The sequence below is a fragment of the Melopsittacus undulatus genome, chromosome 2, assembly GCF_012275295.1.
Source record: "Melopsittacus undulatus isolate bMelUnd1 chromosome 2, bMelUnd1.mat.Z, whole genome shotgun sequence".
NCBI lineage: Eukaryota > Metazoa > Chordata > Aves > Psittaciformes > Psittaculidae > Melopsittacus > Melopsittacus undulatus.
This window is the reverse complement of record NC_047528.1, coordinates 22,322,630-22,346,767: the sequence shown is the minus strand read 5'-3', so window position 1 is coordinate 22,346,767 and position 24,138 is coordinate 22,322,630. Positions and strand designations below refer to the sequence as shown.

Here is a 24,138-nt window from a genome sequence, read left to right as displayed (position 1 = left end):
CTTAATCAAACAGTAAATAGCAATGCACGTCTAAGCATTGATCATTTAATGCAGACATTGTTGGAAGAATTAAATAGATTATGAAGTCCTTTTGTTCCTTCTTCTTACTTAGTATAATGTACTGTTGCTTTCTAAATCTCCTTAGGCTCTTTAATAAAAAAAGATTTCTTCTCTTAATTTGGACAGCTGCATAATTGGGGATGCTAAATCATTCTCAAAGATGTAATATAAATGATCCCACTATGTAACAGTTTTCTGCTTAGTTTAGAGCAGAAGGAACAGATTTAGACAATTGCAATCTGTTGCATTGCCAAAAAAAAAATCAAGCACTGATCATCATACTTAATAGTTTTGAAACTGAACATGTCCAGGTCCCTTGTAAATAGATATAATTCAAAGTTCAAAATATCTGTTGTGGAAGGTATAGTTATGGCCCTTTTAATGTAGGAAAATCTGATAAACAAAGATAATTTAACAGAATTACAGGATTTAATTTAACCAATTCAAAATGTAAACCAGCTGGAGAATCTGAGACAAAAAAAATCACAGTCTAACTTCCAATCTTGGCTTTTAGCTACACAAAATGCACCAAAGAACTGCCTAACTCTAGACCCTATTTATAAAAAGCCATAGGATCCATGCACCAGTATTTTCTGTATTTGATCGGAAGGTAATAGCAGTGACTGTGAAGCTGAGTCTTTGTTCATGAGGTACCCAGTGCAGAGAAGAGGTCCAAGAGGAAAACCCCAGACTGGGATCTTACCATGCACTGCCTTTCCCTGCCTGCTGCTCAGGCTCTTGGCATGGACCCTGCAATCGCCAGTTGATATATTTGTTCTGGTTCCAGGTATTTCTTCTTGAAGCCAGTGAGGTGGAGGGACACCTTTATCCTAGAAGGCTCTCAGAAAAGGGTAACAATCCTAACACCTGTATAGTTGCACCTTCCAGTCAAATGTGATGGCCTCTAGCATACACATCAATTTAATCAGATTTCCTGTTTTTATTCAGAAAAGAGGCAATAGCAAGCCAGGACTCCAACCTAAAAACATGCTAAGATACCTCTACTGAGCAGGAGGGTCTTCAGCTGGTGTTATCCCTTGGAGTTATGCTGAGATGCTAATTTAAGTGCTCAATGCACAATAAAGTTCCACTAGTGACAGTGCAAAATGGTGCAGTGTGATATGGAAGTTCAGGCATGCCAAAGGCTTGTGGACACTGCAGAATCCTTCTGGAAATGATCTGCCTGTGGTCACTGAGAGTCCTACAAACAGACTGTATGCTAATTTCTCAATGCACCCTCAATTTCCACTGTATAATAGCATTAATGACCTTGACAGAAAGCATTTCCTGGGGATTAATAACCATTTGAGGTTTAATGACCTGAGGCTATGCCTCAGGCCATCAACTTCTCCAAGCTGCTCATTAAATCTTTAGGGTACAAAGTCTGCTTCAATCACTCCTGTTTCAGCATTTGTTCAGTGTCACCTAATAACAATATTCTCCCTGAGGTACTTCCTCTTCAGAGGCCCTGGTGTTAGAAATGTGTTTGTCCTTAAGTTTTTTTGGGAAGAGAACTCATCGTTAATTTTTTAGGTGACTGTATTACAAGTCAAAGCATTTACTCAGGATTTACTCAATTTCTGCTGGGATGGACACAATTAAAATGAGACCACTACTTTCTTAAATTGCACCTTGAAAGAGAAACTATTTGGTTTAGTTGCTTACAATTGCCGTAATCTAAACCAAGAGCCAGTAGCTTCCCCCCATCCTAACACTATTGGTTCAGCCAGAAATCATTTATTTGAGAGGTGATACGGGACAAGTTATCACTTCCTAGCAAATACTGGCTGCATATTAGCTCTAAAGTATATCCCAAATTCAGAATTTTGCAGAAGAAACACTATAATAGAGAATACATCTGTCTTTTGGAGGAGGAATGCCATTACTTGGCCAATTTCTTACTAATGAAGTCAAAAGTCAAAGATGCTGTATTGTCCTATGTTATGGTACATACTTGTGAAGGGTGAACTTGTTTTTCTGTTGAAGATTTTTCATTTGAGGGAACATTCTTCCCACATCCAGATGGCATCAAGTACAATTGGATCTTAGTTAAATCTGCTGTTGTGGTGTTACATCGTGTTCCCTGTTTGTGTGATAGTGCGGCATGGCATGACAAATAGGCATGGCACAAACAAGTTGCTATTGGAAGTTTCTTCCCAGAGTCTCTAAACTGAAAGAGAAGAAAATCGCAGGGAAAAAAGCAATCAACAGCCTTTGTAGGAAACTGATACAGTGAGTACGGTGCAGGGTATGCATCTACAAATCAAGAACATTGTCTTCATATCAATGATAAGAATCCTCTGGTGAGGCTTTGCCAGAATCCCATTCACACATTAGTCTCTGTTGTGCACCAAAGAGCTAGCTAATTTGATACATCTAAGGCAAGCTAGGAGCAGCACTCTTAGTGTGCTGGAAAACTTCCCTGAGAGGTCTGGGAAGACCTGCCTTCAACCTAACTTTCATTTAAAAGGAGCTATGCCAGCCTTGTGCATTGAGCTAACATCTTTGTCCAGAGACAGCCTGAATTTTCAGGGAAAGTAAAGCATTTTTCTGTCAAATCCTAAACATTAGAAGTGCTTGGAGTTGTTTATAAGCTTAAGACAATTAAAGAAAATCTGAATATCAAGGTTGTATAGTATCATTTTCAGGGGAAACCTTGAGTGTAGCTTAGTTCTGGTGAGATACTTACACGTCCTATGGAAAACAGCAGGTTTTTAGTTGATGAATAAGACACAGATGCAGTGAACAGCTCAAGTACTTACTCCCTTGCCTGTAGTTGAGATTACTGGATTCTAAGGTCAAGTAACTCTAATTCAATGACATGCTTTGTGTGGGAAATATATGCTGTTTGTGGTAAGCACTGAGCACCTGCATAGGAATGTTCCTACGTAAATCTCAAATCCCTTTGCAAACATGGATGCAGATCATTTTACACCATCACTGCAAAGGGAGAAAATCAGGTGCAAGTAGGTGAAATTAAGGACCTGAAGTCACACAGTACATTCACAGAAGATGCCTCAAAGAAGAATTTTATTTCATCTCACTAGCTTTATGTGCCTGTTCCTCCCAAAACCTCCGTATAGTCCCTAAAGAAGAATGAACACTTTCTAGACACAAGCCATTTTACCTCTTTAATAAAGGCATTATATAAGAGAATATAAATATTGTCACAAATACCTCTTTGTCTCCATAGCCTTTAGGAGCACATGGGATGAATAGTTCCAATGCAGTTGCAGATAGATGAAAAGATCCCCGCCTTTTATATACATAAATCCCCATGTAAGTACATGGATGATAAAATGACTGCTGTGAAGACAGGTCAACTAGATATTTAAACATATGCTTAATGCTGAACTTCTGACATGTCCTACTGAAACATGTTTTATAAAAACAGCCACTCTGCTGAAACCCTTACCATTGTGTGAAACAGAGCTAAGGCTGCTGACCCAGCCTTAGCTCTGATTCTCCTGGCTGCTCTTGGTTTGAGAGAACCATACAGCATCTTTCCCACGTAGATTTTAGGTGTAGGAATACACTTCTGGTTGGAATTTCCTTTCTAAAGTCTATTGAGAATTCAAATGAGAGCCAGATGAGTTTTTTCGTGTTCATTTAGAAGAAAAAAATGCAAAACATCATAAGAAACGTAAAAATTCCAGCACTCCCTGAAAGTCATCACCACAATAACATTTTCCTGAAAAAAAGTTCTTTCCAGGGGGACTTGAGTTTGCATGTGATAAGAGTTCATGATGTTTTTCTACCCCTGATGAAGAAAGGATACGTCAGTAAACAATTAATGAAGGAAATGCTTTGAAATACATTCAACAAATATTAGCTTTATAAACTCAGTTTTGAGGCTACTTTTAGCAACTGGCTTTGGCTAGGAGTTTCAGAAAGTTTAATGAAAGCTCCAGCTCTGTTCCCCAAATCAGAGTCAGCCAGTCTAGCACCACAGCTATAGTTTTCAACCTGTGGCAGTGTTGCCTTCACTGCACATCCTACAGTGCAGGTAAACCAGCAGAGTCCAGGCTGGTTGTTTGGGTTATTGTTTGTCTTTAAAGGTGAAGCTCTACCAGAAAATAAGGAACTGTGATTTTCAGTATAGTAGTTTGATTCCTTAATAGTAGGTGAGCTTTCAGAGCATAGCACTGTGGCCAGAGGATACTACAGGTCCTGGGTTTCCAACTACAATTACAGTGTAAAAAGCCACTGCAAAATATAGCACATCTCCTTGACCAAGATACCTTTATCATACATTCAATTTTAACCAGTGGCTTCAGAGCAACATGTGAGCTCTTGAGATGGTTTATGTAAAATCTTCAACTTCTCTTCTGCTGAGATTTCATTGTCAGATTTAGACTTCTCCTAGGTGAATTTTACAGTGAAATACGTATGAGAGACCATCTTTTGTAGGCAACTGCCTGCTTTCTGCTTCTGCTTCTGTCTGGAGAATAACTTATCTCATCATACTCCTGGCATATCTTAGGCTAGACCCTGCCAAAATCTGAAAGTGAAATAAACTATCAAAAAATGTCAGATTCTTAAAAGTGCAGACCAAGGTCAAGTCTAGAAAAAGGCTAGACTTGGAAAATAAAGTACTTTGCCTTTTCCTTCAAAGCATACACAACCAATTTTCAGTCTCTGCATTTATCTGTATATCCCATTACCGTAGCACCAGACAGCAAAAAATGGCTCATGTCCTCAGCACATGCATTCATTCTGCTACTCTTGAGTGAACAAAAAGCCAGAACAGCCCCTGGATCCTGCTCTTTGTGGAGCACATCTGTAGATGGGGAAGGGCCCCAAGCTGATCCCAAAGGCAGGACAGCAGCTGGTACAGAACTTCCAGCTGTTGCGTCTAGGGTCCAGGTTGTGCCTGTACCCCTGGGTACAGCTCCTGCATCTCACTGGAGGTGATGTCCAAAGGAGGGAGGTGTCCTTGCACACTCCTTCTGGGCAAGGACAGCTGCTTTTGTTCAGGGATTTATTTTCTCAAAGACCAAATGGAAATTGTGCCCAACAAACTGAACCTCAGACCCCAAGGTTATGAATAGCAGCCATCTCTCATCTGTCTCTAAACAGGGTATTTTAATGCTCTGCAGAATTACAGTGTGAGGCACGCTGCCTTCTATCTCCTTAATCCTCTGTAAATTTACTTCTAACAGCTACTGCCAAAATACAGTATGGCACTCGCACAGCACATGCTTCTTCAGTGGTTAGCACAAAGCGGCTTCTGTTCAGAAGAAGTATGTTGCAAGCCCATGAGTGACACATTGTGAGTGCTGAAGGTTATGAAACATATTCTGAAAAGGAGCAAGCCATAAACACTTCATTTTTCAGAAACAGTCACATTACTTCTGTCATTCTGCTTGGCAGTGTATGTACGCAGACCTTGGTGCATCCACGTAGCACACGTTGAACAAGCACCAAGTGCTAAACCAGTCGTGTGCCAACAGCGCTGCAGAGTTCAGATGAAATATTTCAAATATGCACTTCAACACTCTTCTCAGTTTTTATAAAACTCCATGATCTTTATGTGTTTATTTTTATTTCACTAGCCTCTCTCTTGGACCAAACTGACCTCTAACTATAGCATGGAGTTACCTTCATTGATCTCCGAGTGCTCTCTAAATGATCATGAATCAGATCATGGCTTAGGATAACTCATAACTTCCAGTAGGAAATATTTGGTGGAAGGGCAAGTGTCTTGTGTCTTTCTATGGCCAGATGTTCCTGTGAAATAAATATATCTAGATATCAGACAAGACCTAGATCAAATCCTTAACACCTAGAAAACCTCTCCTTTTTGACATCCAGTCCATCTGACTGTTGAAGTTGTAAAGGAAGGAAAACAACATCATTCAAGGTAGTCCTCATGTACTTGGAGCATATTTATGAGAGAGTACACTCTTCAACATACTGAGTCTCACAATTTCTGTTCCTGTGGAAGGAAGTACACTTTTTCCCTTTTGTTAACTGAAATGTAAGTGTTAAGTAATGAGTCTCATTTCCCACCAGAAGTCTAGCTGAGCAAGGAATTACTCATTTACTTTCCAAAATATCTAGCTGGTAGCACTGTCTAGTGACTAAACCATCTTTGCCCACAGTCAGGCAAATAATGATTCAGATGGGTGGGAATGTGCTCTCCAGCAGTCAGAGCAAAGGAACTCCATCCGTGAGATGGCAACTGAAACTGTCCAGCTGATTTCCCATCAACTATTAGAAGATTAAGAAATAGCTGAAATTTGGCCAGCAAGTTAGGAAGTGCCAGGGACTGTATTTCACCAACATTTTCAGGGCCAACCCTTCTGTATTCCCTCCTATTACCCAGCTAGAGGCACTGACATGAAAACAGTAGGTTTGTGCTTCAGTAGCTTTGGTGTTTCCTGTTGCCTACCTCACAGATCCACTCTCAGGCACTGGTAGGTCTCCAGCCTTCCTGTTGTCTTCTTCCAGGGTAATGTAGGCTATATAGCTGAAGGGCAGACTCTAGCTTTATAGAGTGATAACTGCAAGAGTCTAACTTACCTAAGCTCTTTCATGCTATTTGATAAAAGAGCAATTTGTGTCTTTCCTGCTTGTAGCTAAAAATAACAGTAAAAAAAGTATAGAGCATTATTAGTCCTGGGTGGTGCACTAATTAGTTCTTTGCTACCTCTGCTTTATTGCTGACAATTACTATTGTTGAGTAATTACAGGGTTCCTATGAATCTGGCTTCTATTTGCTCTGTGGTGTAACACCGGTAAGGAAATTAAGAGTGTCAGTACTATGGATACCCAGTGTTATTTCTGTTGTAGGAGAATTTTGTATTATTCGAAACAGTTATTTTGTATGATGGTTTTAATAGCTGCAAGCAGACCTAGGTGAGCTGCAGAATGGAAAACCAGTATTTTCACTACACTGAAAGTCTGTTCTCTACTTGAAGGAGCACATAAAACCCCCAGGGCCTTCTATAAAAAAATGTATGGAAAGGAAACTAGAGACTTCAGCCAAAATTCTAAAAATAATAACTATACCAACATAGCCAAGTTGTCTGTTCCTTCCTCCCTTCAGTATGAACGAATAAATGTTTATGTACAGCTATCATGTAGGAACTGCTTTAGCCTGGTTTCTGTGTGTTGCTCTGTAGCCATATGGACTTCAGCTTTCATTGAAAAGGGGACTGAACAAAAATCCAATGATTTGTGAAAGGAAAAATCCTGGAAGGATTTTAGGTCAGATATCCAAAACATTTTAGTTCATTGCTAAAACTGTTTGCTCTGTAATCTTCCCTTTGGGTTTTCAAAGTGTGTTTAGATGTGTATGTGCCGAAGTATAGAAAATGTCTGTAGCTACCTGGTAGTAGAAGGCAGGATTGAGTCAGAATTAAAGATGCCTGAAAAGGCAAATGAGAGCTAAGTACCTCAAGTATCTCCAAAGATCTGATCCCTACCAGTTAGGAAACTTAAATATCCTTAAAATCTGGCCTTTGTGTTTACCACTTTGATATCAAAAGTTATTTGTATCTGTTCAGTAAAATTAATCAAAGTTTCCACCATGTGATGGATGACGGAAACTGCCTGAACAGCTGTTTGAAAAGTAGCTCTGCTGCTACTGTAAAAAAGAACCTTTAATTTGACATTCCCACATTTAGTACTGTTTTTGTGTCAGAGGCACTTTCATAAAAAGGGTGCCTTTGTGAAGACGCAGTGAGGAAAGATTTTCTTTTTTTAGTAAGCGAGTAATTGTTTTCTTTAATCTCTTTGTTTTTCTCATCATTCTATAAAGATCAGCGTACAGTCATGTAATTACTGGCTCTGAACTAGATCAGACTGAAACGCACACTAGTGTGACTCCACTGTTTGTATGGCACTGCACAGTCAAAATAAAGGGTAAAATTTAGTTCGCAATAACATCTTTACATCAACAGATGCTATTTTTCAATCACTGAAATAATTTTAAAATGCAGTAGAACATCACATCTGGCACTGACATAGGATCAGTCCAACTCCATAAAGAAATATGAACCAAGTTCAGAATATCCAGCTAAAGAAAATAATATTTGTGCTTAGTATCAGTTTTCTGATTTTTCATTTCTTAGTCATAAGAAGACATCCTGGCAGCTTTCATTAGGAATGTTCTTGTAGTAAATATCTGGCAAAAAGTGTTAAAAACAAATATGGGTGTTTGATTTGTAATCCTCTCTGAAATAGTAATAATAAAAAGTACATATCCACAAATCATGTAAACCTTAATTTTATAAATTATTTTCCACTACAGTCTCAAGGCATGATGAAATGTTAATAATGTTGATATACTTCAATGATAGTAATTACAATATGGCTGGGAATCAGAAAAAGTCATCTAGGTTTGTAGGTAAAACTCTTGCCTGTATTTTCAGGATAATGCCAATCCTCCTGTTACTGGATTTTACATAGATGACACCTTCTTCCAAACTGTGTGAACAAGTGATATTCTGTTGTTCGAGGTTTCAGGTTTTTTTTCAGAAGAAATACACAGGACATCTTTCTCAGTTGGCCCTTTTATGGAAAGAGCTATTGAGGAAATAGTGGGATCTAAAGGCATATCTGCTTGTAGTGTCTGCTGATAACAGGCAGATAATACTGTAAGACCAGTTGGGAGCTCAGCACTTTGCATTGCATTTGCTGTGTACAAGCCATGGATTCAGACCTCTGTCTTAATTATCTGAACTCTTCTGTATGTGCTATATCTTATCCATGTGTTTTGCACTACAAATTACTCATCTCATGTAGAACTCCAGAAGACAGTGCTTTAATCTTAATTTATGATAAACAAGAACTGAGAAGTCTTTTTTATTAATACATCAAAGTATTATCTCCAAAAGGAGTTAGTTTCATATTAATATTCAGTGCTTAATATAAATTCACAGCATGAAGACCACCTTGGATGGGTAGAGATTCTCTGAAGTATATCTGATTGCCCATATGTAATTTGAACATCTACAGCACATGAAGGGTATAATCAAAGAATAATTAATATGATGATAAGGAATTACATTTTCTTCATAATTTAGAGAGAAAGTTTACAATGACAACATCTATCTTTTGGCATATTGTTTATATTTTCACTCAAATTATAACATGAATCATTCTCCTGCATTCCATAGTGCCTTTCATCTGATGAACTCCAATTACTGTCTGACCAATTAATTTCAGTGCCGCACACATGCAAACCACTTTGGGTATTGTGGAAAAAACTAAGAGAGGCATTGAAGTCTGAAACTTGACCTTTGGGTTAGGACACTGAGCTTGAAAACCCTGGCTTCGAGAGACACTGAATCTCTGACTTTAATTGGAGTTATGAGTTACCCACGAGAGTTGAAACTAATGCTCATATGAGCACAACATCCTCTTGGGAGACCCCTGAATGTCAGGCCACTCCAGAGACCTTCTACACCTTGTATGCTGCTTGAATTCAAGCTGTTGGCAAATCTCCCCTGGCCTTGCAAGAGATAACATTTTTCAAAACCTTGCAAGGATGAAGGGTAGCTGCAAGCTGCATATAGTGGGGTCCATCTGCTGTATCCAAATTCAGACCAGATCTCAAGAGCAGAGTACCAGACAAAGCACCTTGTACCATTTGTGTGTGCACTGAACAAACATACCTTGTGTACTGATTGAAGAATTTACTGCTCCTGTAATTAAAGTATTAGCAATCTAATCAAAGAGTTACTTCAGGTACAAGTAACACTTAGACTTCCAAGTATTAAGTTATGGCAAATTTCCAGTGGTGGCACTGTCTGAAATGATACATATACTCTCCCTATTAGTCATAGCTCTTACTGGTGTTATGCTTACCCTTTCTATGACTCTTTGGGTCCTAAAATCAAAGGTGCTAGTAGAAAAAAGGTGTAGAGAAGAGCTTACAGCAAGTCTTTATCTGAAATTCTCTACTAGGAGAACTATTACATTGCTGCTGAAGATATTTTCCTCCTCACTATTGATCGGTTTAGGGTTATTTTTTTACATTTCCTGAAATAGTCTCAGATCTACAGAATGGTTGAGGTAGAAAGGCATGTCTGGAGGTCATCTTGTCAATGCCCCTTCTGAAGTGGGGTGATCCAAAGCCATCTGCCTAGGACCATATCCACATGGCTTTTGATTATCTCCAAGGATGAAGCCTCCACCACCTCCCTGAGCAACATGTACCATACCAGTGCTTAGTCATCCTCACAGTAGAAGTGTTTTATTTTGTTCACACCAAATGTTTCGAAAATGTCTCCTGTGTTTCAATGTCTGCCCATTGCCTGTCACTGGGCACCGCTGAGATGATCCTGGCTCTGCCCTCTTTGCACTCTCCCTTCAGTTATTTATATGCATAGATGGGATTTTCCCCAGGCTGAACAATCCTACCTTTCTCTGTCTCTCCTCATCTGCCAGATGTTTCAGTCCCTTAAACATCTTAGTAGGGCTTTGCTGGCCTCGCTCCAGTGACTCTGTATCTTAATTTTACTGGGGAGTCCAGAGCTGGACCTGGTGTATCAGATATGTCCTCACCCATGCTGAGAAGAGGGGAAGGATCACCTCCCCTGGCCTTCTGGCAACAGTCCTGTTAATGCAGCCCAGCATGACGGCTGCTTCCCTTGACAGAAGAGCACATTGCTGCTTCATGTTCATATTGTTGTTCACAAGACCCTCAGTTCATTTCCTGCAAAGATGCTTTGCAGCCTGTGGGCCACTCGCTCTTTCACTCTTTAAAAATAGTAATCCTGTAGAAGATATAGAACATGAATGTGTTACGTGAATATATAACAAGAATAAGTACATATAACCACAATGTTTCAATTGCTGCTTATTAATTATATCTAGTAGTTATGGAACTATCAATGGTACATTGTAAAAATTGCTTTATAGAACATCTGGGTTGCAAGTGAGCATACACTTGAAGGTTTTCTAAATACCAGCTGGACTCTGTATTTCCTTTTCCAGTATGAGTTTGACAGCTATTTTGGTCTTCAGGCCACTCTGGTCCATAATAAGTAGAACTTTAGATGCCACCTAGATCTCTTAACTTGGGAACAAAGGCAAAAACTCATTAAATAAGAGTCTGTTTTCAAAATTTGGGCTATAGTAACTCTCCGAGTCACCAGAAGTTTTGGAATAGATCCCAAGGGATGGGATTGTTATCCCTTCTTTACCTATTTGATAATGTTCCTTCCACATTAAAAATGCAATACATTTTATAGTGCAGCTCTTAAAGACTCACATTTTCCAAACCTTTATCCAAACACATTTTTCAGTGGACATACAGTGCTCATGTATCAAAGCTCTCTTAATGCTCAAGTCAGCTGTGCTCAGCTTTTGAACGGCAGGCCAAATAGGTGGGGAGGGCAGCATGGTGCTGAAGAATGGGTGGGTGGTACCCTGTCCTCCGAGTCTATGCTGAGCCAAGACTCATGGGGGCCATCAGAAGGCAAGAAAAGTAACATAAATCCTAATGTGGAAGGGGAAGGATGTGAAGGGAACTCTTAATCACTTCTGCCCATTAGCAACACCAGAATATTTTCCTGAGACTAAAGGGAAGAGAGCCTGGTGTCCTTGTCAGCTCCCAATATATATATATTATTTAAATTTTATCTATCTCATAAATCCCGTTAGTGGTTTCAGCTGGATAAAGTATTCTCCTTATTTCTTGTCATAAACTGCTGCAGTGTTCTTTTATGCAGCTGCCACATTTCATCCTAATGCAGCTGCATTTCACCCAGAGATGAAGCGATCCCAATATATAACTTCTGCATCAGTTTTTATAATCGTTTAAAGTGCTACAAGATGAGATGTGGAATGCAAGCTATTGTTTTATTAGTGTAATCCCGAAGTGCTGCATTGCACAAATCAATTGTGAGCTAAGAAGAAAAGTGGTTTAGAAGTGATACATGAAAACAGGGAGAGATTTCGGGGGTTAGGGGGGATTTAAAATCCTGTTTCAGGAATTTAGAAGGAAGATGACAAAAAAATAGAGGAAACAAACTGGTGTGGAGTAGGGTTGTATAAACTGAGTGGATATGTGAGGCAGTGGGTAGCAAAGATGTCAGAGAAATGAATTGCAAAGAGTTAGTTTTAAGTGACTTTGGAGTGGAAGGCACAGAAAGAAAAGGAGAAAGGGAAACCAGCAGTAAATAGGAAGGGTCATGAGAAAAAGCAGCAACCAAATAAATCAAGAGGACACTGAAAGGAAGATTCTCTTAGATTTATCATATAGCTGAGCTATATGACATGGAAGTGGCTTTTCAGCATCAGTTGGCACTATGTTTTTGCTAAGTTATTAATATTAGGTCTGAGACTTTCAAATATTAAGACAACTTGGTGTCCAAATCTCATTGCATTCTCATGTTTAGGTGCCCAGTTGTGCTGAACACCCTATACCTCAGCAGAGGGAGTTACTAAGAAGTCTACATAAGGGATAATTCTTTGGGAAACTGATTTTTTGCTAAAGACTTTTAGGGACATTGATGGCTGCTTGAAAGAGTGGCTGATTACTCTGAACAGGGAGTTGTTCAGGTTATTTCTTGCTCCTGAGGTCTTTATGTATCCTTGTGCCCCTGCTGACGGTTATGCTGGCTGCTTCAATAAAGTCACCTCTCAGCTTAAAGAGCTTTTGGAGTTCTAGCACCTTGCACAAAGGTCTCTCCTACACGGTAACTGTTAGTGATTGCCTTGTTGCAATGTTATTTGCATAGCTACCTTCATGTTATTCGCATGAGGAAAACCATTGTGTTGTACACCTATCTCTGACAAGATCTAAATGTAAAAAAGTATTAATACAGACACTATTTTCAGACCTGTAAAGTGTCATGCCTCATGAACCTGCTGTAAATCTCAGGCCTACCAGTTTTGCCAGTATTGATTTAGGAAAACAATTCAGCATAATCCTTTCACCCAAAAGGAACTAATGTTCCTAACACCTTGCTGGAATAATACAACTTTCTTCTTGTGAAATGCAGCCTTACTCAAAATAAAAGGCTGATAAGAAGTCTCCCAGCCAGGCTGTGTAGAATTTGGTTTTAGTAGGGAACAGAACGATTGTCATAGTGGCTGAAAGAAATATTTCTGATAGTCCCAGAGTATGTCTGAGCAATAGAAATATCAGTAGCTCAGAAGGAAAAGCTATATAACAGCCATCTAACCAGGAGGAAATAATGTTATAACACTGTCTTTTGTTTGGTTTCACTTATTCCATTCTTTACAACCATTTTCCAAATCTATGGTGGTAGCAGTGAGTAGTCATAACACTCCAGCTCCTGTTCTCAGTGTCCTTTGGCAATGAACTTTATAGATTTTATTTTAAAAAGTACTTTATCGGTTGCCTTCATTCTTTTTCATTCCTCCCTTTTCCTTAATCTCCTGTCTTTGTGCTGTAGCATAGAGTGAATAGAAGTTCCCAATTTCCTATTTTTCTACTACCCGTGATTTTGCATCCTTTCATCATAGCCCTTCTTTATTCATTTGTTCTCCAAGGTGAACAGTCTCAATCTTTTCATCTCTTAGCATATGAGATTTTTTTTTTTCATGTACATAAATAATCATGCTTCTCACTTTCAACCTTTCTAAGAAGTCAGAGCATGAACGGACATCATCTGACTATTATTCATCAAGTGTAAATAATTACGCATAAAGAAACTACTCATGAGTTTGAAAGGATCTTTTTCTATTGACATTTGAATTGTATGCAGCCACAGTAGTTTAAAAAGTCCGTATTTTATTGTATTATTTCTAGTACCACAATATTCTGCAAAAGCTTAAAGTCTATTAAAATAACACTTTGACACCTTTATTTGTTCCTTGCTTGCAAAACATAACCTTGCCTCTAATAGTAATTATATGGCATAATATAAAATAATTCCAAAGAAATTCCACTTTTCAAAAGCCTTATTATCAGGATTTATTGAAGAGTATGCACCACATTATAGTAAAATCATATAAATTCATGCTTATGGCTTATTTTATTTATGATATATTTGCACTATAAATGGTGATTTTATGGGTGCATAGTACAATAAACCTTGTGTTATTTTTGGAATTCTTCCAGAAAATTCCTACAGAATGGAAGGGAATGGGGTAAACCATTAAACATCTACCTAAAAGCATTCCCTGAAATGGAGTTGTCAGGAAATTATGCTAAAAGCCTAAATAATTTTAGGGACACTGATATCCTTTGCAGAAAAAACTTGTGCCATCCTACAAATAAAACTTCAGAATTTTCCCTTTTAAAGAATTTTAGTGCATACAATGCAACATGAAGGCTTACAGAAAATTGTGTCTCTGTAAAATTGTATGGGACTTTTTCTTTAGGGAATCTGAGAAGTTTTGTGGTTTTCCATGACCTATGCCAACATGCTTGCAGTAGTGAAGCAAGATGATAACGTAGTAGTTAAGCTATTAACCTGCTCTTTGCAAGCTATAGATTACAGAATCATATAATTGTTAGTGTTGGAAATTACCTTAATATCATCTCATTCTGACCTCTCTTGGAGAGAGTAAGACAAGGACCAAAAGTTAATGTAAAGCATATCAATAGACTAAACACCTGTGGACCCTGTGAGCTATAGCCAAACTGTTATTTTACTACCAAATGCTTGCAAGAGACCTTTTCTACCTGAGAGACAGTATGTACCCCTTTCCATTGACTTGAATAATCGCTTTCAAACATCCCCAGATGTTAATTCTGGTAAATTATTTTAATTCTGGTAAATTGATTTAAGTGATGAACAATATAAGGGGAATAAAAAAGTGAGCATAAACAGTGATTTGTTACAGACAGCTGAAAATGAGGGTTACCACATAAAGTTGGCATCAACAGAACAGATGGGGTAATTTTGTATTTTGTAGTTGCTATTTCTTTCATGGCATTGTACAAGATGATATCTAAATCTTAAATTAAAAATGTAGTTTAAAAAAAGAGAGAAACACCAAAACAGGAGACAGAAGAGACAGAGAGACTGGCAGAAAGACAGAATCAAGATGAAATGCTGATGGTCTAGACAGGAAAATGGAAAGGTCTCTAGTACCTAGGTCTTAGCACCAATATTCGTGGACACTGATAAGAAAGTCCCAAGCTGGAAAATTAATTTCTTACATGATTTTCTCTTGACACAGCAATTTCCTCCAGACAGCCTTTTAGACAGTTCTCCTGCATTCTTTTGTAGCAGGAAAGACTGTCCCAGTGGTTCAGTTTTCATGGGCTTGTTGAAATGCAGCTAATGTGGACTAAACAGGACCCGTAGAGCTCGTTAATCCAACAGTAGACCATTCCTGGTTTTGCAGAGTTAGTTTTCTGCCATCTTAGAGGGTTGAGCTAGATCTCTGAAGGATTAGCCAGGAGTTGGTGTGACAGGAAGGGAAGCAAGAGAAGGAGGCAGCTGGTGTGAGGTAGGTTGTCCCCTTTGGTGGCAGCTTACTGCTAGAGTCTTCCTCTGGTGTTGGGCACCATCAAAGCAGTTTGTGAAGAATGAGAGAAATTGTTGGAAGAGAGAGAAAGATGGCAAGTGACTGTCTCTATTTTAACCCCAGAATAGCCGGAATAGCCAGAATACCCCCATGGTCTGTAGGAGAAAAGCTCAAACCTGCTTAACACTAGAGATAGACTCAAAGCCATGTCCCAGCTGTGCTCTGAACATCTGTCACACTTCCTGGTGAACCTCTCTCTCCTTATTTCGCTTTACTTGCATACTAAATAAATTAAAAAATGGATCAGAGATTTGCACTTGAATCTCTATTGTGCAATACAAGCTTTGAGCTACAATGTCAGTGTCCCTGATAAACATTTAATTTAATACACAGTGGGACAGGTCTAAGAGAAAAGATTAACACAGTCCCATGGTGGAGGGGGAAATAGCTTGGCTGATCAAAGAGGTGTGTGATAAGGTTTTAATTTGCTGCTTGCATATGGCACAGAAAAGTTTTGCTGAAAGCGGGGCAACTTCTGGGGTGCCTCAGGGTGCAAGGAAGCCCAGCAGCAATGCCTGTGCACAGGGGACTTCGGGCATAACTCCTGGGGAGAGCTGGTAGATGAGGGGGATATGGAGGCCATGAGTTCTCCCCAGAAAAGTGGCTGGAGGGCTTTTGCATGTGTAGATCTCAATAATGCTCTACTGGTAGAAAAGTGGAATGGCAAAAGAAATTTGTTTCCTGTCAAGCTTCAACAAAATACTGAAAACAAACCCCTGAGAATTCACGTACTGTGAGACATACCGATGCTTATCAATATTTGTGACTGAATTATTATCTAGCCTTAATAATTAATGGTTGCCATTAACTGCTGCCGTAGCAAGCAGAAAGCAGTAGGTAAACTATCCCTGTTTTTCCATCAGCAGAGGAGGGCACTAGTGCATAAGGACAAACCCATCATCAGGTGTGCTGGGGTGAACATTACTTTGGTCACACCAAGGGAGATGCTGCTCATGGTGGTAGTGGCTCATTGTGCCTCCTGCCAGCCTTGACTGCAAAAGTATGAGCCATGCCCTCCCTAAAATCACTCTCCTCAGGGTGACAGCCCTTCTCTGTGCTGTTGATAAGCTTCCCTGGAGCCACCTGGGAACACATGCAGTTTTCCAGGTCCTTCAGGGTTGCACCAAGACAGTGCAGCTGCTGTGGGCTGGTTCAGAATCCTGCATTAGCCTGGACATGGGAACAGAACTGGACCAACACTGCCAAAAGTATTCCTTCAACCCTTCATTGACAGCTTCAGCAAGGTCTTTCTGTTTTTTCAGTGAGGTAGTGTACTCATCCCTTCTCAAGGAAGTCTTCACTGATGTTTTACACAAAGTAACAAAAAAGCAAATATTAGAGTATGTACACAGAAAGAGAAGGTTAAACTGAGTATCTCAAATTATATTTTAAGCGTTACAATATCCAGTAATGAAAGCATCTGTATTGCATTTTGAACTGTAACTTCAATTACATGCCCAGAGTGAGATAATAGAAATCACCTTTGGTGTCTGCTGAGGACTAAGTCCTTGGCTGTGCATTTTCACCAAAATTGTAGGAGCAGCCAAGAGGGGAATGGCTGAAACAGGTGCCTTTAGCCACTGGAAATACACCTGTATGAGCAAAGTCATATTTTTGGCTGGTCCAGCAGCACATTGCACTTGTCCCCTTCAGCTGGCCTCTGAATAAAACTAGAATAGAAAGAGAGATATGGGAAGAAACTGGGCACTGATACATGTCCAAGACCCAATATCCCAAAAGCTGACTTAGCAAACCTTATTTAAGGCTGAATTGGTTTAAGATGATCATTCATGGAGGAGATAAAGTTTTGAATGCAGAAGTTCATCAGTCAGTTGTTTTTGAATGGTTGCAGTATGCTTACAAACTGCCTCATAAAAAAAACCCAAACCCAAACCTAACCAAACCACCACAAAAACAAAACCCCCCAAAAGGCTGAGATTTACTTGCTTGGTTATTCCCTGTGATTATTCACCCACTGCAACCTGAGAATTTTTACATCTCAGTTGGGCTTCAGGCAGATTCCTCAGCAAGCTCCTCTGAGCAGCCAACTGCAAAAAACATTGAAATATGATAAGCATATAAGAGCATTAAATGGTAGCATTCTCTATCACCCACAGCCTCTGTTAGTTGTGCTTCCAGGCCAGATGAAGCTAGAATGTACATACAGCTGTTCTGAGTTGTAAAATACATTTTGAAATGGGATTGATTCATCTGTGTTTCTTGAGATTGAATTAAGCAAAAGAAAAAAAGTATAAAGACTTGTCTTTTTTTCCAAGCACTTAATAAAAATATTCAGTCTCACTGGAACATAATAGAGATGTGCTTTCAGCACACAGATGTGCAGTAGTGAGAGCCACATTTTATGTAAGCTGCTCATTCTTTTGTGCAGTGTTAAGAACTGAATGTACTTTCATACTCCTTCTTTTGGCCTTGACGTGAACCAGTGTCAAAGCAAATGAAGACCTGGTGGTGAATCCTTTTCAGCACTGCTAATGATTGCAGCCATTGCAGAGCTGTTACTGGCTGTCTAACCATCTTTGGGATTTCACCAGTATCAGGCTTTTGATACATAGACCTTGTATTCTGAATTTTTATTTCTGCAACAAAACTTGCTGGCATGACTCAGTATTTAGCGGTTCAGAAAGGTGAGTGGGTCACATACTTCAGAGTATATTCAAAGCAAGCTTTATGGTGAGCTTCAGTGGGTAAAGTCATTAAAAGTATGAGTGCTCTGAACAGAATTACATGGGGAAAAAGTCACACAAGCATTTCCTATCTATAAAAATGCATTTTAGTAGAAAACAGATTTACAATTGGATTTTTTTTTTTTGCATGCAAGGCAGACCATGCAGAAAAGCAACTGATCCTGATTTTCTTTTTCCAGTTTCATCACTTGCTTTATATTTAGCATTTAGTATTATGGCTGCCTAGATTTTGCAACCACAAATGTTTCAAAACCCTTGACTGGTTCATTCAGGTTGAATAATAAATAACATAAAATGCCTGTTTTCTTCAACACTTGCACACTTTGTTTTGTGAATGCAAGAGGTGCAGATATGTGTTTTGACTTTGATCTTGTGAACCGAAACTGTTCAAGTGATAGATCCTCATCTGAACAAGGAGGTGTTGCCCAGGTTTTCCCAGAAACCCACATTTATCTGGGTGAACCTCTATTTTCAGTTGCTCCTCCAGTTGCTCTGGGAGCAGCTGCGCATGCAGGCAGTGTGGGCACTGGGCAGAGCTGGACCTGGCACACTGCTTTCCATAATACAAGCCCATGGAGCTTGGTAAAAATTGAGGTACCCCACTGTCAGCATACACTGGTGATCTCAGAGGCTGGGAACAGAACCGTGTGTGTGACTGCTGGACTGCTCAAAGCCTGTTTCACTAGAGACATTTCAAACTATATCCTGTGTTTTTGTGTAGCTGACATTTATTTACTACTGCTTTAGTAACTGCACAAGGTACATTTGCCTCGCCTATGCAAAAAGCTTTAGGTCTTATCAGTTCCCTCTTGAACATGAGTTTCTTCTGTTCCCTCATGCTCCCATATCCCAACTGTCACTTTCAAAGTGAAGAGGGACTATTCTCTTTTTCAGCTGATGATTCCCACATCTCTTGTATAGGGAAGGATGCATCTTCCCCAGTGAAAGCTGTTTGAGAGGGGAAACATAGTACAGCATCAGCTGCGTCCATCCTTTTAAAGAGTGGAGTGGGCAAGATGACACAGATTGATTCCTCTCCTCACTGCTTAATACAAGCCTTGTCAATAAAAGATTTCTCATGATAGGCAAGTGAAACAGCACAAAACAGGCCTGGGAGTGAATTAAAATTAAAGAGTGAGTGGTCTGGGATCCAGTGCTTGAAGGTACTGCCTGTATCTATTTTATTTAGCTGTACAGCCATAGCTGTAGCTGTTTATTCTCTCTCTCTTAGCAGCCACAAGAGAAAAGTATTGTCAGTAGTTGATTTATCTCACCTATTTTAGACAATACTTCAAGGTGAAATGAATCACCCTTCAGAAGTATCTTTCTATTGCCTGTGGAGGGAGTCTGCATAATGGAGTTCAGATGGCTAAAGGTAGGACCAGGAAGGCACATCCTACCTGTGCAATTGTCCCTTCAGTAACATAAGACCTGCACTGGGGTTTTCCTGGCAGAGCTGTCAGTGGCTTTCACATGGGACTTTTCTCTGCAAGAAGTGTCAGAGCAGAAAAAAACACAATGCATGCTGCCTGTCACCCCATTCCCACTCTGGTTCATCTTCACCTCTCCCCGACAACTTACTCTTGGGAGGGGGGATAGAACACAGGACCACAAACCTGGCTGAGCAATTTCTCCTGCTGTGGAGATGATCAACACTTCATCCTGGTCACTAAGCAGCTATGCAAACCCCAGGGTCCTGTGGACGCAGGTGGATTTGTTTGAGAGGCTGTTTTCTGATGTTATAAAAAATAATTCAGAGTGGTGACAGGGTTTTTAAGCAACAAACAGCTATTAAGTCTCTTTGTTATACTGTTGTAATTAACTTCTAATGCAAAGTAACACAACAGAGCTTCTTTCTCTTTTCTCTTTCTGTTCAGAAATCGAAGCAAAGGAAGCGTGTGACTGGCTACGTGCAGCTGGATTTCCCCAATATGCTCAGTTCTATGAGGGTAAGTAGGTTTTTATCCTCTTTGCGCGGTACTGAAAGTGCACTGGGTTCTTGCCAGCAGAGCTTGCAGTTGGCCAGCTCTACATTTGACTGAGTTATGGCCATGGCTGGCTGCTTCACAAAGCCTTAACTGCTGGATTCATACCAGTGCCTAAAGAAAAGTAAGATTCTTGCCCTCATAGCCATGGGAATAAAAAAAAAAAAAAAAGAGGGACATAGTTTGTGTAAACCTCAAAGGTTACCAAAAACAAGTACAAAAATCCAAATACATAGGTCTTGGTTTTAAAAACTTCCTGAACTGTGTCCAATATGAGATTGAGCACAGTTTAAGTTACTCAGAATTTCAGTCTTACTGAAAATAAGATTGAAAACTGCCAAGTTACCAGAAGTGAATAATCTGAGCTGCATTTTACATTTGCAAATATTTTGCTAACTCTAAGCAAATGGCCATGTCCCCCTCCTAGTTGTAAAGCTTGTGCCCAGAGAAATGGTGTCCCTTGAGGGCAGGGTAAGTGGTAGCACTGCTGCTGCATTCAGGAGCAGTTTGTGAACTGAGGCTGGGGTTTTCCTGCTCTCCTTGGGTTTGTGCTGAGAGGGAAACTTCATTCTTCCTAAACTGCATATTCTGCCTGCCAGAGATACAGAGTCAGCTCAGGCCCACTTGGGCTTATTAGCTGAAGCACAGCTCTGCCAAACACCACTGGACACCTTCCAGGGTCAGCTTGGGTCTGGAGGCAGCAGTACAACTCCAGTCATGGAATGATGGCCAAGAAACCTCGTGGGTCAGAGCCAGCTCTTCAGAGAGACAGCTTGGATGCCATCCATCCCCTTGTGTGGGGTTGAGGCCAGTGGGGAGTGTGTGCCAACGACACCCCACGGCTTCTGGTGGCCCTCAAGGCTCGGGTGCTGGATCCTGATGGGCTGTTGGGTTCCCAAGGATTAGGAGCACCATGATGCAGAAATGCTTGGGTGGCTCCACATGGGCTCTATTAAACCCAGCAGGGAACTAAGATTAATAAGCCTTCCAGACCAAAGCTGACATAGATGTGTGTCTACCACGGTCCATGGGTGTCTAGTAGTACTTTTTTGTCTGCCTTGTAGTCAGAGTATCTCAGATACTGACTTCCCCAGTGAAAGAAGAGCCCACTGTGTACTGAACTCAAAGGGATGTTCCCTCCAAAAAACAACCTGTGCTGGGCTCCCACAGTTCCTGTAGAGTCAGTATATGCTCTAGACAGTCTGAGTCTCTGAAAACAAGGTCCTTTTTACAGCATCTGTTATGTCAGTGTTAAGCACTAGTGTCTGAAAATGCTGGCTACAGTTTCTGTATCCCAGCATCCTGCTGTGGTACCTAAGCATGGCAGAGTAGTTTGGAGAGCAGCCACAGTGCTGGAACACATCCCACCATTACAAAGCCCACTAATGTTTAACAGCCATGTCACTTTTTATTACAAATGTCAGCTTCGAGCACACTAGCCTGGCTTTTTAGCTAACATTGGGGGTTATAATTCAGCTCATCTTTTTGGTCTCTGTTACTTGAGTAACACTTTGTCTGAAATCATTGTTATTGGAACCTGTAAAAAAAGCAAAAAGTACAGAACATTTCTGTTTCATGGGAAAAGTCTTGCAAATAACTCATTAAATCACTGTGATGGGAATGGAGAACCTTGTTGGTCATGTGGATAAAGAAAGTCTGTTGGTAATTCACTGATCTCATTTGTTTGTGCTAGGTGCTAGAAAGAACAGCTAGAGCCAAAATGAAATAACCTTGCTTTCTCTTTGGTGCACAGGATGTTCAACTATACCTTTAACAGGAAAAAAGAAACAATAAAGTGGCTGAAAGAGTCACAAATACAGCTGGAAGGCAACCAGAGCTGTGTGAAATTGGTTATACTAGATCTCAGTGAGCAAGCACATTCAAAGCATTTTAGATGTAGACAATGTATTTTCATTTGAGTAGCAAGCAGTCATCTTAATACTGTGTCTCCTTTTGTAGACTCCCAGTTTCCCATTGACATTTCTGCAGTAAAGAAAGATCATGATTTTCTTGACAAGGACCTTGTAGAACCTCTTTGCAGGTAAATAAATAAATAAACCTAAAATTTATTTTCTGATAATTTATAAACATGACCTGATTACTGGTTATTGTTAGCATAGCAGCATAAGCAGCAGCGGAGATGTTTGCTTGTCCATGTGAATTAAGCAATGGTATCTATTATGCTACGATTCTGAACTAATTTCTCTTATGGAAAATCCTGGAGTGGGACCCTTACTACACTCACAGAAAACATCACATGATTCGAGGAGACCCAAATACAATGGATTTGGAAAGAGATACCTGCCTTTAAGTAATAACTAGCTATAGTACAAGCAAACTCTGAATAAACAACTCACATTTGAGCTGCAAATGAATAAGCGCAGCATAAAAGATGAAACTTCACTGCACAGAATTCAGCAAGTACTTTATTTGGCAGAAACATGGTTTTCATGCCGCTGTGTTTCCCTTGGTACTCTCCTTTTGGCACCAGTTACAGAAGTGGGACCAGAACCCCACAGTACTACAGCTGCTACAACTAATCACTACTTTACACCTCCCAGAGGGCTTGTGTTTGCTGTTTATCTAACTTTTTATACTCTGCCTGTGATGAATATACAGTATTGCATTGCTCGAGTTCTGTCCCACAGGACTCAAGAAGCAGCAATTCTGTGGTAGTTTTGCAAAACCACACTGCAGAGGCATTGTTCCCCTCTTCTTTCTCCTGTGCTCAGCTCAAGCTGGATTCTGCTCCTCTCCTCTTCAGTAAGGACAAAGGAGCATCTGGCCCCTAACCAGGCAGGCTTTATTACATGTTATGGAAACTTTCACAACACCAGCATCAAGATAATTGGACAAAACTCTAGTCCCCCTTCTGCAACTGTGGCTAAAGTCATCACAGAGCATATGCTGTTCCACTGCACATTGTACTGCGCATTGTAGGCATTAATGGGTCTGTGGTAGAGGACTTCAGAGAGGGGTTATGAGAGTCATAGAAAATAAGACTGGAAGAGGATTCATCAGTCCATTTCCACATCCTGGGCTTTTACCTCCTTCCTGGAGGATCCAGGTAATTCCTGGGTGTAGCTGTCAGAATGATTTCCCAAAACTCCTTTACTGCAAGTGAGACCTACTGCTTCTCATTTTGTCTGTTATAATTACAGGGAACAGAATATTCTCTTTCTCTCTGTAGTAGCCTCTGTGTCTGAAGACAAATAAGTTGAAAAGACTGATCATTCAGCGATTGCTCTCAAGGATACAGACTTGAACATTGCTGTTCTCTGATGTTTGGTGTGAGGAACTGCTGTGTCCATGGCTAAGAAACCTTCTTCCCACACATACACACTCCCCCTGCTTCAGTCTGGCATGTTGGAAGACATATTTTGCTGTAGTTTGGGAACTGGAAAGTGGTAGTGGTAGGAGGTTGAGATGCCTTTCCCTCTGCCCTCCCCCACTCCCTACAAAGTTGAAAGACTATTTAGAAGCTGGAAGTTGGTATCTGTCCCTGTCCTTTTCTTGTGAAAACAAACTGTGAGGTGCAGTTATTGCATAGCTCTGTGATTCTCCCCAGTCTTTCTTCTCTGAAGTAATTGGCAATGGTAGTACTTCAGTCATGGTCACCAGGCATCCAGCACCTACACAGCTAAATGGGACTCTCGGTCCTCTGGCCTTTCTGTAGGCACACCTACAGTCACACAAGGTTGATATATTTATGAGGATTTATTTGTGAGCTGAACAGCTGGAGACTTTTTTTAACCTCTCATTTATTAAAAGATGAGGGTTTGGGAAGTAAACTAGCATCTGAATAGATGCACTCATGTGATAAAATGCTTTATGTTAGCCTGAATCAAGTGATACTGCTAAGACCTGTAGTACATAAGCATATACACAGATCTTTCCAAACTTGTTATTCAAAATAAAGTGTTTTA

At 40.1% G+C, this 24,138-nt stretch overlaps 1 protein-coding gene across 4 annotated transcripts in view; it reads left to right on the top strand.

Annotated features, from left to right (window-relative positions):
- Positions 1–24,138, top strand: part of STARD13 (StAR related lipid transfer domain containing 13) — a 253,710-nt gene that overhangs the window by 189,272 nt on the left and 40,300 nt on the right. For all 4 annotated transcript variants that reach the window (XM_034059954.1, XM_013128670.3, XM_005147615.3 and 1 more), the window contains 2 exons: positions 20,105–20,176; positions 22,172–22,253. In XM_034059954.1, coding sequence (XP_033915845.1) covers positions 20,105–20,176; positions 22,172–22,253 — 154 coding nt within the window. The remainder of the gene's footprint in view (positions 1–20,104; positions 20,177–22,171; positions 22,254–24,138) is intronic.